This window comes from the organism of the source record quoted next, unplaced genomic scaffold (genome assembly GCF_019419815.1).
Source record: "Pyrus x bretschneideri cultivar Hongxiangsu unplaced genomic scaffold, Pyrus_bretschneideri_v1 Contig17, whole genome shotgun sequence".
NCBI classification, from domain to species: domain Eukaryota; kingdom Viridiplantae; phylum Streptophyta; class Magnoliopsida; order Rosales; family Rosaceae; genus Pyrus; species Pyrus x bretschneideri.
In genome coordinates, this window is record NW_025999468.1 from 9,187 (window position 1) to 24,772 (window position 15,586).

Here is a 15,586-nt window from a genome sequence, read left to right on the forward strand (position 1 = left end):
AAGAAAATGATGCAGCAAGAATTGGTTTAAAAGTAGCATTGGGGAAGGAAGGAAAGAGGAGAGAGCCTTAGTTGATTTCTTTCGGTTCTATTTTCTCAAACTCATATCTATCTTTTGTTTTAACTTAAGGATCGTGTAACAAATTTTTAGTAGTTAGGGGCTGTTTGAAGCCCCAAATATGATTGCAAGTTTGTTATGACATTTCGTTTGAATTACTTTTATGAATGGATGAAAATTGGTTCACTACTTGTCTCATTGATGAATTCTTTATGTGTTTTCTACGGATGCATATTTAGTAAGCATATCTAGGATTCTAATGCTATGAATATGTATGTGTCTGCCCTTGTCAAATGAGGACCTACATATGTTCTAGAGTAGTACTTGTTAATTGCAATTAACATGTGAACCAATTTCTAGGATAAGTAAGACAACGCCAGTACTTACGATGCCTTGTGATGACTCAAACTCTTTTCGTTCTTAATGATTTCTACTTGTTAAATCTATGAACACGCCATTCTAGATTGCATGCTAGGGACTAAGTTAAGTTGAAAACGCCATTCTCTTAACATACTACATAAGAAAGAGTAATAGGTTGAGTTCTAACATTGAGCCAACTTGAGCATCTTCATCCAAAAATAGAAGGAATTTGAATGAAACATAACATTTTTGCATGATTATTTGGTGGTGGATAGCAATTCCCCTAACTCGTTTTTCTTAATTTGCGAACTACTTAAAATCTGTTTTTGTCCTGTTTTTGTTCGATTTAATATAGATAGCAAATCAACTCCAAAAATCCCAAAAATTTGTTTGAGTATAGCTCTGTGTGTCTAGTATATGCATATAAAATTTCGTAGACTTTAGATAAGTGTAAGTCGGTCTAATAATTATTTTTCGGTGGCTGGTTAGTAGGGACAACATCCCAGTTTTTGTGACATTTTAAGTAAATAGATAAAACAATCTTCTGCGGGAAATACCCTTATTTTCATATGCTACAATTGACAAATCTTAGTGTTAATAAGGAAAATCAATAGGACATTTGTGTGCTACTTTGTGGTGTGCTTTTAATCCTATCATCTGTTGGGGTTGAAGTTGAACATCCTGTTGTTAAAGTTGTGCCCTAAAAGCCAACCTTGTAACATTGAATATTATGTAACAACTCTATATTAATTAATAAATTGATGGGCAAGGTTTATTCATCATTCATAATTTTGGCTTTATGTTATGATAATATACTATGAATGAGTCCATAGGATTTAAGGTATGAAAGCAATGTCCAAAACCAATGTAGGGTAGGGAAACTTGTATTCCATAGTCATTTAGTCCTTAAATAAAGTTCATAGCCATTTGGAGAGTCAACTAGACATTGACTATCCGAAAAGGCTGATGTATATCACATTAAGGTTAACATGGTTTCGTGTTATGTGTGTTAGACACGTGATGAATATACATGCGCTTGTCTGTTAAACAAGTTCACTATACACTGACCAAACAAGAAACTTTAACATATGGATGCTTACTACATGTCAAACGTTACAAAGCTTCTGGTTGTGGAATGCAAATAATTCTCAAACTTGAGGCATCATAGGTATCTCATGCTTAATGATATGAACTTTGATTTCTTCTCAAAGCTCTCACTGCTTCGCAATGTCCGTTAGTCTGATACTCAGGTTTATATGTATAAGTATGAAGATATATGAATGCGCAATAAGTAATCTATCATCTTCTAGTAATTGTTCAATTTGAGGAGATATCCCTTGAAGCCACTTGAAGATCCATCTTAGAAATCTTCAGTTGAAGTACTTGTTGATCAAGCTATGTTTATTATAATTGCTTCAATATGAGATGCATCTTGGCAATTATAGATTACTATTTGTGATTTGACATAAATCCACATCAATGGATAATAGAAGAACTGAATTGGATTGTAACTACAATCAAGGTTTGAAAAAGTATCATGATTAGTTCGTGTATACTTTTACTAATTCAGGTAGCAAGGACATGTTGCTAGGCGTCACTCATGGTTTGTGATATTAAGTTAACTCATTCATTAATTTCACTGTCGGCTTTAGATAAAACCTAAGAGGTCACATACATATGATAAGTCCTAATGCTATCATATATATAGTGATAAGGTATAATTAATTGTTAATTATATTGGATTAATTATTTGGGCCTATTGGACGTGGTTTTAATTAAAATAGCTTTGGGCCTTATTTAATTAAAAGGGGTCCAAGTCACAAGCTCAAGTGGGTACACGAAATTGGGCTAGGCGTGTGGAACAAGCCCATGGTGTCAAAACCCTAGGAGAGGTACGGAATAAAGGGATAAGGAGTCTATATAAATACTCCTTGTGTTTTCTCTCATAAGAAAATGTCATACAATTTTATTCCTCAAAGAATAGAGAGAAAAAACCTAAGCCAAAGCACCAAAGTAGCACATTTAAATCAATAACTCCATCATTCATTGCTAGATTTATCAGTGTTGATACTTTTAGAGGGTCAACATTGAGGAGCTTCATGTGATCAATTATAAAGAGGAAGATTGTAAGCATATGGATGATCCAATCATGCGACACACAAGTGGTTAGAGATTCAAGTAAGTTAATCTCTTCTACTTCTTTGTTTGTTGTTTTGTCAATTACAACCAACCGGAATACAACTAGGATAACATACTGTGTGTTGTTTATTTATTTTTCATTGTGTATTTAATTATTTAAATTAAATTAATCCCAATAATATGCTTAGAAATCCGACACTTGTATTACATGTTCACACTCAAGATGACCAAATAGAAGTGTTCTTGAAGTGCCTTCAGTTGATCGCTCAGACCTTGGTCATGTGCACCATGCTTCTGGAATTTGCTTGGGGCTATGCAATTGTGCACACAACTATGTTGGTTCGCCTAAGACCCATTACCATCTAATCCTTTTCAATATTACAGTTGGTTATTGGTTATGAGCCTAAAGTCTCGCACTTACATGTGTTTGATGTGCATCTTATGATTCACCATCCATTATTTGATAATTAAAGCCCGACCTGCAACCGCTTTACCGCTTACTTTGTGGATTATCACTTCAATGATAATCTTCATGTCGTTAAGGGGAGATAAGAACGTTAACGTTCACGAAGAATGTCGTGAGTTGTCGTGAATTAACCCCATTATTTCTCATCTAGATCACTGCACTAAACAACCTGAAACTGAAGTGTGACGTATTCTAGATCTATAGAGCACATGGCCGGTCTAGAGATTTTTGAGGCTCGAGGCAACGCCAAAAAATGTGCCCTCACTTTATTATAATAAAATTATTTGTTTTCACACGTAAGACATCGATAAAATTATACTTAGAAAAGCACTTCAAACTTAATAATTTATAAACACGGAAAAACTAATTTATTTTGTATTGTGAGAAGGAAACAAAAAAAAAAAACTCCAGGTTTACAAGTAGATAGATATGAGTTTTGTTTTCTATCTGAACTTTTAAAGTGTTTTTGTATAAATCGTGAGGTGTTTTTTCTTATTTTCTAACCTTGTCAATATGGGACTAAAAAATAATGATGTTTTTGAGTCTTTAATTAATATGTATAAGTAATAAATGGGTACTAAATTAAACTTTTTGATGACACATCATATGATTTGCAAATTTGGTCTAAAAATTTGGTCAATGCATGACTCTTTGTTGAAAATTAGACTTGAATTGGAACAAATATTTAAAAATAACAACCCACATAGCTACTAGCTTTTAATTAAAAATAAATTAACAACCAAACAAAAAATCGTAAAAATTGAAAATAATAAACATGCACCTAGCATTTCGAACTTAGCACCTCTTGTTAATTTTAAACAACAAAAACCATTGATTCTAATTAAACTTCTTCATCGTTAAGTCAAATTTTATATATTTATGCTCTTATGATGAAAAGAAAATTGTAAAAAATGAAAAATAAATAAGCACACATGGTGTTTTGAACCTAAGACCTCCTCATTAATTTGAAACAACAAAACCACCAGTTCTAGTTCAATTTCTTTGTCATTGAACTGAATTTTATAAATTTATACTCTTATGAAAACATAAATAAATATATCGTCCTAATAATTTTGGTGCCCCCAATTATTTTGGGCCCCGGACGGTCGCCCTACTAACACTGGGCTTGGCCCGGCCCTGATAGAGCAATGCTTACAACATGTCTAATGTTTTTACTAATCTAGCAAAAGTGACAAGATCACATATACCAGTTGAAAACAAGCATGCAAGGATATATGTGCCACACGTATGTCGAAATATCCCTTGGAAATACAAGCCACCCCCGAAAGAAGGTTGGTCGTACCTGTTGCGCAGCCCAGTATACTAGTGGCTAGCCAGTCATCTAATCCTACCATGAAGCTTGGTAGACCAGTTGGTTAAAAGGATTCACAATCCAAAAGAGGAAAACTATAATACACACACACACACATTAGTGAACCTAGTTCGAATCTTACCAGTGCTAACTTATCAATTCCTATGCATGAGGTTATTTTAGATTATGGAAGCATCCTCAAAGAGACGAATTCGCCTCCCGAGATCATAAGATTTCAATCCATTATGCTAGCTTGGATGTACTTTGGATTCAAAATGAGATGATAGTCGAAGATGCATTTGTATACACAATGGTTAAGGATACCATGATGAGTGATGATATTGAACCATGTCCCGATGATGAATATAAACGTAGAATTGTTTGGTCAAACTGAAAACAAGCAATCCAGGTTGAACTTGATTCCCTTGCGAAACGTAAAGTGTTTGCGCTTGTAGTTCCTACAGCTCTACATATGAAACATGTTGGCTATAAATGGGTTTTCGTATGCACACATGATGAACAGAATGAAATAGTGTGATATAAGGCATGCCTTGTGGCGCAAGGCTTTTCTCAACACCTTGGGATTGATTATGAGGAGACGTACTCCCTCATAATAGATGTCATAACATTCAGCTACTTTATCAGTTTGGTAGTTTTCAAAAAACCGAATATGTAATTTATAGATGTGGTAACCACGTATCTGTATGAAAGTTTCCAAACAACTTATATTAACTGGATCAAATAGTTCTATACCACGGAACACCCTCTTAATTAGATTGATGTGTTCACTCTGCGGATTGAAAAAGTTCTGGTGAATGTGGTATAACCGTTTGAGTGAGTATTTGATTAGTTAGGGATATGTGTATAATGAACTATACCTATGTGTCTTTATCAAGAAGTCACACTCCGGCTTTGCGATAGTTGTAGTTTATGTTGATAACATGAATGCCATTGGAATTCCCAAATAGCTTGAGAAAACTGCTTCGTACCTAAAGTTGAAAGTTGAGATGAAAGATCTAGGTAAAACTCGATACTATCTCGACCTAGATCGAGCATTGTTTGGATAGTATTTATGATCCACCAATTGAACTGCATCCATAAGGTGTTGCGACTCTTTAATGAATATAGAGTGGAAAATTCAAGTACTTCTATGGTCGTCCGAACACTAGATGTAGAACGAGACCCTTTTAGTCCTAAAGAAGCTGAGGAAGAGGTTTTGGAGCCTGAAGTTCCACATCTGAATGCAAATGGTGCTTTATTGTCTTAGCTCAGTGCACTAAACCGGGCATTTCATTCGATGTTAATCTTTTGGAAAGATATAACAATGCGCCAACACGCAGACACTGGAATGGTGTCAAAGACATCATTTGTTACCATAAGGGTCCTACAGATTGAGTTTGTTCAATCCTTATGCATCTGAGAATAGATCATACCTGCTTGGTCTTTAGAATAATGTTTGTCTTATTGATTATGCCAACGTAGTTATCTATCTGATCCATACAAGACATATTCTCAAACGAGTTATGTCTTTACCATTGGAGACATCGAAATACCTTGGAGGTCAACCAAACAGACCTTAGTTGCAGTTTCTTCAAACCATGCTGAAATTCTCCCCTTTCATGAAGCTACTCGTGAATGCTTCTGGCCGAAAGCCGTTGTTGAGCATATTCAAAGCTTTGCATACTTTCTTTCATTGTTGACGTCTACAATGATCTATGATAACAAAACTGCTTGTATCGACGAGATAAAGAAATGATACATCAAATGAGACAACACCAAGCATAACGCACTGAAATTCTTCTTCTCACATCAACAGTAAGAGCATCAAAAGATTAAAGTCAAGTAAATCCAATCCTATGACAACCTTGTTGACCTATTCACGAGGTCACTACCAAATGCTACTTTTCATAAACTTTTTAAAGTAATTAATATGCATAAATTGTCTGATTTGCAATGCTAGTAGTTCTTACTGGAAGTTTTGTCAAACTCTGGGTGAGTATATGTAAGTATACTCACTTGACCTTAGTGTATCCTTTTGCTTAGATCAGAAGCATTTTTCCCACTGGGTTTTTGCTAACCGACGAGGTTTAACGGGTTACCTACTCTGAGCTGGTCATACCCTTGTGCATTCTACTTACGTTCTGAAGGCGTTTAGTTTTGACTTAATGCATCTTCTCACTTTTATTCTTAAGCTATGAGTTTTATCTTACCTTGGATTTTACCATAGCTAGGTTTTGAGACTTGCATTTGCTCATTGTGCCAACTAGACAAGACGACTTCAACTACTTCTACATCATCCATGAAGATCTAATACGGCAACTACTTGAGTATTTACACACTCAAGGGGGAGTGTTGTGATATCAATTATAGCACATGTGTGATTGTTTAAATCATTGGTAGATTGTTAGGATAATAGAAGATCTTATTTCTTTAGGTTTGTATTACTTACAAGGCAAAGAATCTTGTCCATTTTAACATAAATAAAGGCACAAGTGATGAAAAATATGCATCCTAAAAATTCCTCAACTCTCTCTTTATCTCTATTGTCGCACGCTCTTTCTCCCTTCAATAATAATTCAATTATGTGTGTGAAGACCTAGCTAATTTAGGGTAGTTTGGCAAGCCAAAGGCATACTTGCCAACCATCCTTATATATATATCTGCAAGAAAAAGAAAAGGCATGTTTTTGGTCGATGATCATTTGATTTAGTGACATTTTCTATATATTTTGCTAGATCGGATGTTTTGAACTCATATTGTATGAATGAGATCTGATGTTGTTGTTGTATACTTAATAATAAAAAGCACAAATGATTTTGTGACAAATTTATAATGCAATTCAGTGACAGATTAAAAAAAAAAAAAAAATTCGCGTGGACATGACATGACGAAGAAGCTATAAAATATTGATCAAGTTTTCAAATGTTTGTTTGTATAAGCTAATAAAATTAGCAATTAAAATAAAAAACACCAATGTCAATGCATTTGTATCATTAATTTAGCCTTGCTTCAACCTCCTTTTTGAGGCATTTAATCGAACAAGTTGCAGACTTGGACCTCACGTTTGGGTGTGCAATTTAATGGGAGAAGAAGATGGTGTATATTGTGTAGGGCAAACAGCCTGGATTGTGTAGGGCAAACAGCCTGGATCTCACGCATCTGCCACCGGATGCAGGGGAAGGTGAACAGATGCAATGTATGTTTTTTTTTTAACATAGGAGATATCCCACTATATAATGACAGTAGATTAATTTTCCTTTTTATATAACTTCAATATTATATGATGCGGCATTGTATTTTTGACCTCTGAATAAAACGGTACACCAAAATAAATTTGGTAGCCTCAATAAATACATTCGTAAGGGTTTTAGCTCGAATTAAGAGTTTGAAACATTTACTCGTTTTCCTCTAGACCAAACATTTGGGTTAAATTCAATGTATGTTAGACGAGAACATAATGTGCAATATGATTTTGCACATGGAAAAGACACACACATGTTAGACAATAAAATACCCTTTTTTTTTTTTGGTGAAAAAATATTAATATGTTGGGTAACATGTTTCGAATTCAGAACCTTGATCAATGTTGATTCCATGTTTTACAATCATTGGAAGGAATATCAATTTCCTTGTAATTTTTCCTATTCATTTCATCAAGATTTATTACTTATTTTGTAACTATATTGTGTGAATTGCCATTGCGACTGTCACAAATGTATGAGATCAAGTAATTTCTTGTGGATCCAAAGTACAAAAAGGGACTTTGTCATCCATAAGAGCACTTCCAGCATGGGGAATGGTCCGGTGGATAGGCTTCATTTCCAATCCAATTGCCCCCTAAACTAGCTCCAACTCATTCGGGCTATTGGGTTAAGGGGGAGATCATGGAAAAGGGCAGGCGGGAGTCCAAGGCTCGAATGCCTGAGGGGAAGTGACATCAGGCTCACGTCATCATGACATCAGCCACGTTCTAAAAAAATTTGCGTCAGGCACGTGGGAAACACACGCATGTGGGGGCGCGTCTCGAGCCTATTTTCAGATGATGTGGCCCATGTATCAGCCTCACTCAGTCACTTTGAATCTGGACCATTTGATTTCCAGATCAAAGATCCAGTTTTTTCAGCTTTAAATATTTTTTAGAAAAAGAAAAAAAATCAGAAACGTTTGGGTGGGCCACGTGTCTCATTCTAGACGGTTGGATTTCAAATTTTTTGTAATCAGACGGTTCAGATTAATTAAGTTAATAATCTTTTTTAAAACTAATTAAAAATCCGAAAAAATTAAAAATAATAATATATATATTTTTTAATAAATACATTACCATTTTCTCCCACCTTACACTACATTTGAATATTTTCAATGATTCTAAATAGGCGTCATGCTATGGAATTGGTTAAAAATCTTATTGAAATCTATTCATAAAAATTGTACTTTCGCATAATGACATATGACGTGATGAGATCGGTTAAAAATCTTATTCGAAATTTAAATTTAAATTATTTTTATTATTTTATAAAATAAAAAATACTAATATTTTATTGCCTATTGCCATTACTATTCAGTCTAGGGGTGGAGATGCAAAAGGTAATTATTGTTCATTAAACGCAGTTACTATTCAGTGAAGGGGATTCACTTGCCAATTGCCAATTGCCATGAGGGGCCTTCCCACACTGGAAGTGCTTCAAGGACTTATGGTTGTTGATACGATTTTTGCCACCTGCGCAAATAGGGATAAAAACACTAAAAAATACTTGCAAGAGTACAAAATTATTGTAGTATAGCAGCTCAAGCAAAGTCATTTTTCACAAGGATTGAATAAATAATTAATGTAAATACTAAATCTTAATTAATTATTTGAAAACAAAGTTTGGAAAGGATTGATTTTAGGACTTAAAATAATAAAACGAATTAAAAAAATAATTAAATAATTGGCAAAGTAAAGAAAGCAAAAGAAAACATTTTTGGAAAGCAATTTAAACACTAGGATTCCACTGTCACCATTAACAATCCTACGAAATTACCAATTACTTATGAATTTCCACATACATGCTTTGAAGGTCAAGTTTTCCTAATGCATATTTTCCTCGTGATGTTCAAGTGAAAACGTATATCTAACATACAACTCATCTGTAATGTTCAGGTCAAATATAAGCATGCAAAACTCAGTAAGCTTTGTGAAAACCCTTTGAAAAACCATACAACCCTTAAGAGCATGATGTTCGCCTTAAGTGAACTTACAATTACTAATCACAAGAAGCCCTCCTCAATTTCAGGGTGATGTTCCAACAGAAATTGCATTAAATTACTTGTCTAAATACCTTAATGATCATGAATCACTAAGAGAAATAAATAGTTTAAACACGGTGATTAATAATTCAAAGCAAGCATGCATCCATTCATAAGCAAATTTATAAAATCACATATTCATGTTAAGACTCATGGCCTCGCCTTAGCAAAAGGACTAGTTACGAACAATCATAAAAAAACTGAAGAAAATATCATTTACTAGAAAAATGATTGTAGGTAAAAGGTTTGAAATTCTCCAAAGTATTGTGTTCCCCCTTCTCAAAACCCTAATGGCTAAATAGTCTTATTTATACACTACTACAAAATAAAACCTACCTAGAAAAGGCCTTCTAAAAACTAGGAAACATAATAAAATAAAATAACTAATAAATACATTCTTATTCTAACTTTGGGAAATCAAGGCTCCAAATTAGGTCCAAAACGGCTTGAATTAAAGTTTGAGATGTACCGAACATAATTGCAGAAGGCCTCGAACCCAAAAGATATCATAATGGACGCCAAAAAGCCCAAATAAGCCCAAAACGTCATTTTGACAGCATTGTGTACTACTCCTTTATTTCATTGCTATAAAATAACCACTTGGTAGAAAAAAGCCGAAATTTTGACACGATCAAGCTGGTAGACTCATGAACATCCTCCAATTATAATCACTTCAAAATTCATCTGTTTGAATACTTTTTGCTCAAGAGGAAGTCAAATGTTCTACATTGAAAATATAATTCAAAGTATCAAAATTCACACAAAATAACCAATAAATTAATACTAAGATTAAGATAAAATATATAGTATAATATAACTCATCAGTTGTCATAAAAACCTTAAAGAGTAAAAACATTTTCTTAAAAATGAAACATCTGCTCTGTACTTTTAAAAAAAGGGCATCGAGAATAGAGAGATAGAAACATGACTTCTACTTTTCCAGCTTCAACAAAAAATCTTCGCTATAAGTGCGCTTCTTTTTACATGTTTATAACAGAACACTTCTAACACAAGCACTACAAAATTAGTAACACTCGATCTCGACAATGATTAAACGACTAAATTGACCAATTGAAAACACAAGAACTAATTAGCCAAATGAGTTAATTAAATACAGGGGAAAAATTGTTATCTTATGATAAACTTTTTAAATGATAGATTTGTTATGGTATTTTGAAGTATCTTATACGGTTTGGATAATGTTTGCGTCATTTTGGAGATCGTTTAGTTATTCATACGTTAAATCAATCAATGATTATGGTAATAAGTAGTATCCTCACGATAAATCATCAATTTGTTTTATGTATATGAATAACTAAGAGATCTTCAAATTCAAATTTTTGGTACATGCAATCTTTAAACGATGATAACGAAAATAAGCAGTTCCGATTATAATGTTTAGTTCGTTAATTGTAAGGAGAGATGCACAAGAGGTTTTAATGGTTTAGTGGTATTTTATTGTAATTTCCTTACAATTTTATCTGTATTACCACCCGAAGGAAAAAAGGAGGGAATAGAATAAAAAATCACATCATCTCAACTGTATTACCGAACCGATGAATACGACCTTGAATCCTGCTCATCGTCTTCTCCTCTCAACCAAACCATTCCAATTCCTGAAAACCAATCACCCAAATCCACAAGCCAACACAAACCCACCTCCATTTCCCAGTACTCCACTCCCCCACCTCACTCTTCGACCTCCAACTCACTCAAACTCACTGTTCGGCCGAGTGAACTCGCTCCTCCCGCGTTCCCACAGCTCCTCTTCGAGCCCCTCACAACCCCAATTCGTTCTCGAAATTCTTGTCCTATTTGCCTTCTCTCTGGCCCTTCTCTGCCTGCGCCTCTTCTCCGCCGTCCTATTGCCGGAGTTTCCTCGCCGGTGGCAGGGCCTCATGGCGTTTGCTCCCAAAGCTGAAGCCAGAACCAGTGCCTACCCTCTGCATGTGTGGCAAGCCGTTGTTGCTTACGAGGACAGGAGGTTCTTTAGGCATTTTGGGATCGACCCAGTTGGGATTGCTCGTGCAGTGGTGTCATTTTCGGCCTTAGGCGGCGGCAGCACGATTACCCAGCAGGTACAACTTTGTTGAACGTTTTACGCACAGCATGTGTTCGACGTTTTTACTCAAAGAAATATATTTTTTTAACTCCTTTTTTATTAGCTACAATAAGCATATTTTGATATTTGGTTTCAAAAATGATGTGTTTATTGTGTATCATCATTATGTTGTTATCATGTCACTGTTGTGTCTTCGATATATAATAATATGTCATCGATATGTCATTGTTGTGTCGTCTGATATATAAATAATGTATCGAAGTTACCGGAAATGATCGGCAAACCAAATGTATTGTTTATTGTAGCTATTTTCCCTTTAGAAAATGGTTCCTTTTGTTCTTCTTTATTAATTTGTTATGTATGTGTAGACAATATTTTATAAAGCATGATTGATGGTTGTGATTCGTGAATGCATGGTCTGAAAACGGAATAGTTATATAAAGAACAATCAAGTTAGAATAAAAATAATGGTTTTTTAGCTTCTGGTGTCACATTGGCACGAAATCTTTATTACAGCTTGTAATGGCATGCACGGTGTTTTATTTATTTTGAAGTAAGAAGAGTATAAAATATAGAAATTTGGAATGCTAATTGTGTGAAAATGGTAAGGATATAAAAATTATGTTAATGCACGACACGCCAATCTTCTTAGTTTAGATAAGGACTTGCTGAGGTTTGGCCGGCACTGAGATTTTAATATATTGCAAACCCAGCTGATCTTGGCACCGAATAAATGATTTTTATCTATTTTGTCTACCAGTTAGGAACAAGTGGGTGGAGAGAGACATGTTGAGAGAGAGAGAGAGAGAGAGAGAGAGAGAGAGAGAGAGAGGGAGAGTCAACGCCAGTGTAAAACCCAGAAGCAGAATTGGACAAAAGGCATGGAGATAGCCAGAATAGACCATTTCCAGCCTCAACAAAACAAACCTTTGTCTAACCCTCTATTTGTTTTCGCTCTTCATTCCGTCCAACCCCTGCATGGGGTCCTTCTTATTCATCCCTACCGTTTTCCTACCTTTTCTTCTCTTTATTCTCGTCTCCGGTGGTTCTTTCTCAGAGTTCATATACCCGAACTTCTCAGCTTCTTACTTCCACTTCATTGACAACGCCGGTGCCTTCTTGTCCTCTCGAAATGGAACATTTAAAGCTGCTATTGTCAATCCGGATGCTAATCAACATAACTTCTATTTGTGCATCATCCATACGGCATCCAACACCATCATCTGGACTGCTAATCGTGATGCTTCCATCTCGGCTTCTGCTGAGATGAATCTTACGGCTAAAGGTATTAGCATCTCAGATGACGATGGTAATCCTGTATGGTCAACTCCACAATTCAAGTCATCAGTTTCTGCATTATTGCTGAATGAAATGGGTAATCTTATCCTTCTTGATCAGTTCAATCATTCCCTTTGGGAAAGTTTTCAAAACCCAAGGGATACGATTGTGTATGGGCAACACTTACCAGTTGGGTCTTTTCTGTCCAGTACTCTATCGAATTTTTCAACTGGTGATTACAAGCTCGTACTAAGTGGTTCTGATGCAATACTGCAATGGCATGGACAGACATATTGGAAATTGTCAATGGATACAAGTGCTTATACAAACTCAAACGCTATAGTGGAATACATGGCCATTAACAGAACAGGTCTTCAACTGCTTGGTCGTAATGGAACAGTGGTTGTGATTCAGGTGCTCTTGTCACCCTCTGACTTTCGTATTGCCAAGTTGGATTCCTCTGGCAAATTCATTGTCCAAAGTTTTTCTGGTACAGACTGGAAGCAAGAATTTGTTGCGCCAACTGGTGATTGTCAAATTCCATCCGTCTGTGGCAGACTTGGTTTGTGTACTGCATCCACCACCCATAGTTGTTCATGCCCTGTAAATTTCCTTGTAGGTTCACAAGATACAGGTGGTTGTGTGCCAAGTGGTTCTTATTCATTGCCGGTTCCTTGCAACTCAACCGATAATGGTAGTCAATTAAATTCACCAGCCGTCTCATATTTCAGGCTTGACTACGGTACAGATTATTTTTCCAATATTTTCTTTGATCCTGTAAGATATGGTGTCAATTTGTCAACCTGTCAAGATCTCTGCTCAAAAGACTGCTCTTGCTTGGGAATTTTCTATGGAAGTTCATCTGGTTCTTGCTATACACTTAAAGATGTTTTGGGTTCCATTTTTGTGAGTGAAAGTGCAAATGACCGGTTGGGCTACATCAAAGCTCTTGTTGGATCTACTCCATCAAACTTCAGTGATAATAAGAATCCTAGTAGAAAAAAGTTTCCTGTAGTTGCTCTGGTGCTTTTGCCATTCAGTGGGTTCTTTCTGTTGGTAGCTCTAGGTTTCCTCTTGTGGGGAAGACGGGGACAGTCAAAGAAAAGAGACATAAAATTGGGGCATTTTGGGTCACTTTCCTCAGGAGATATGGATGCTTTCTACATCCCCGGTTTACCTAGGAGGTTTGATCTTGAAGAACTTGAAGTGGCTACAGATGGTTTCAAGACCCTGATCGGTTCAGGTGGGTTTGGTGCCGTGTATATGGCTATTCTACCTGATAAAACTGTTGTGGCTGTAAAGAAGATAATGAATTTAGGTGTTCAAGGGAAAAAGGATTTCTGCACCGAGATTGCAATAATTGGTAATATTCACCATGCCAATTTGGTCAAATTGAAAGGGTTTTGTGCCCAAGGGAGACAACGCCTTCTGGTTTATGAGTATATGAATCGTGGCTCACTTGACCGGAGTCTTTTTGGCACTGGACCAGTCTTAGAATGGCAAGAGAGGCTTGACATAGCACTAGGGACAGCACGTGGGCTTGCATACCTGCACAGTGGATGCGAACAGAAGATAATCCACTGTGATGTCAAGCCAGAGAACATTCTCTTGCATGACCAATTTCAGGCAAAGATCTCAGATTTTGGTCTTTCAAAGCTTTTAACTCCTGAACAGTCTAGTCTGTTTACAACTATGAGAGGCACGCGGGGTTATCTTGCACCAGAATGGCTAACTAATTCTGCAATCTCGGAAAAAGCTGATGTCTATAGTTTTGGAATGGTACTTCTTGAACTTGTGAGTGGAAGGAAAAATACATTACGACTGCAAAGCCATAGCCTGAATAACAGTGGGAGTGGTGGCGGTCAGTCATCATCATCATCTGTGTCATTACTTGTTTATTTTCCTCTATTTGCACTGGAGATGCATGAGCAGGGGAGGTACTTGGAGCTTGTTGACTTGAGATTGGAGGGACGGGTGACAAGTGAAGAAGTGGAGAAGTTTGTGCGTGTTGCATTGTGCTGTGTTCAGGAGGATCCAACACTCAGGCCGAGTATGAATACGGTTGTTGGCATGCTGGAAGGTGAGATCCCTTTAGGTCAGCCAAATTTGGAATCATTGAATTTCTTGCGCTTTATTGGGCGTGGGTTCACTGAGGCTTCTATGATAGATGAGGGAACTGATCAAAATGAGAGAGTGTTGTATCCAGAAGCGTATGCTTCAACAGCAACAATGGACTCGCGTACTTTCTTCTCTTACGTCTCTTCACAGCAGGTTTCAGGCCCAAGATAGTGTTTTAGTTAAGCAGCTTGTGTATAGTTGAATTGTGAACGGGAATTAAATGTTTGTTCTTACATTCCACAAGGTCCAAAGTCTGCGAATGACTGTTATTTGTGCGGTTTGTGTAAAGAGTTGTTTGAGTAAGTAATAAGAGTTAATTGTATGGAAATAAGATGTATCCTTTCTATTTAGTATGTTGCCATAAATGTTATTTATGATATGCTAATTTTCCCCACCTGTTCGCCTGAGTTTTCTTCTCACTTGGTTTGTTATGCAGTCAGAGATATGATTGTGCAATTTCACTCATGGTATTTATATTTTCTATTAACAAACCTCATCTTTCCTCTGC

The 15,586-nt window shown here is 36.0% G+C and overlaps 1 protein-coding gene across 1 annotated transcript; it reads left to right on the forward strand.

Annotated features, from left to right (window-relative positions):
* The first annotated feature begins 11,559 nt into the window (after positions 1-11,559).
* Positions 11,560-15,428, forward strand: LOC103936484 (G-type lectin S-receptor-like serine/threonine-protein kinase At5g35370). Its single transcript, XM_009346321.3, has 2 exons — positions 11,560-11,698; positions 12,443-15,428. Exon 2 carries the CDS (start codon positions 12,661-12,663, stop codon positions 15,247-15,249), a length of 2,589 nt encoding a protein of 862 aa, XP_009344596.2. The 5' UTR covers positions 11,560-11,698; positions 12,443-12,660; the 3' UTR covers positions 15,250-15,428.
* Positions 15,429-15,586: the final 158 nt, after the last annotated feature.

Bases quoted from the DNA above. Each gene is read 5' to 3' on its own strand.
- LOC103936484 (XM_009346321.3), top strand. From the start codon at position 12,661: ATGGGGTCCTTCTTATTCATCCCTACCGTTTTCCTACCTTTTCTTCTC.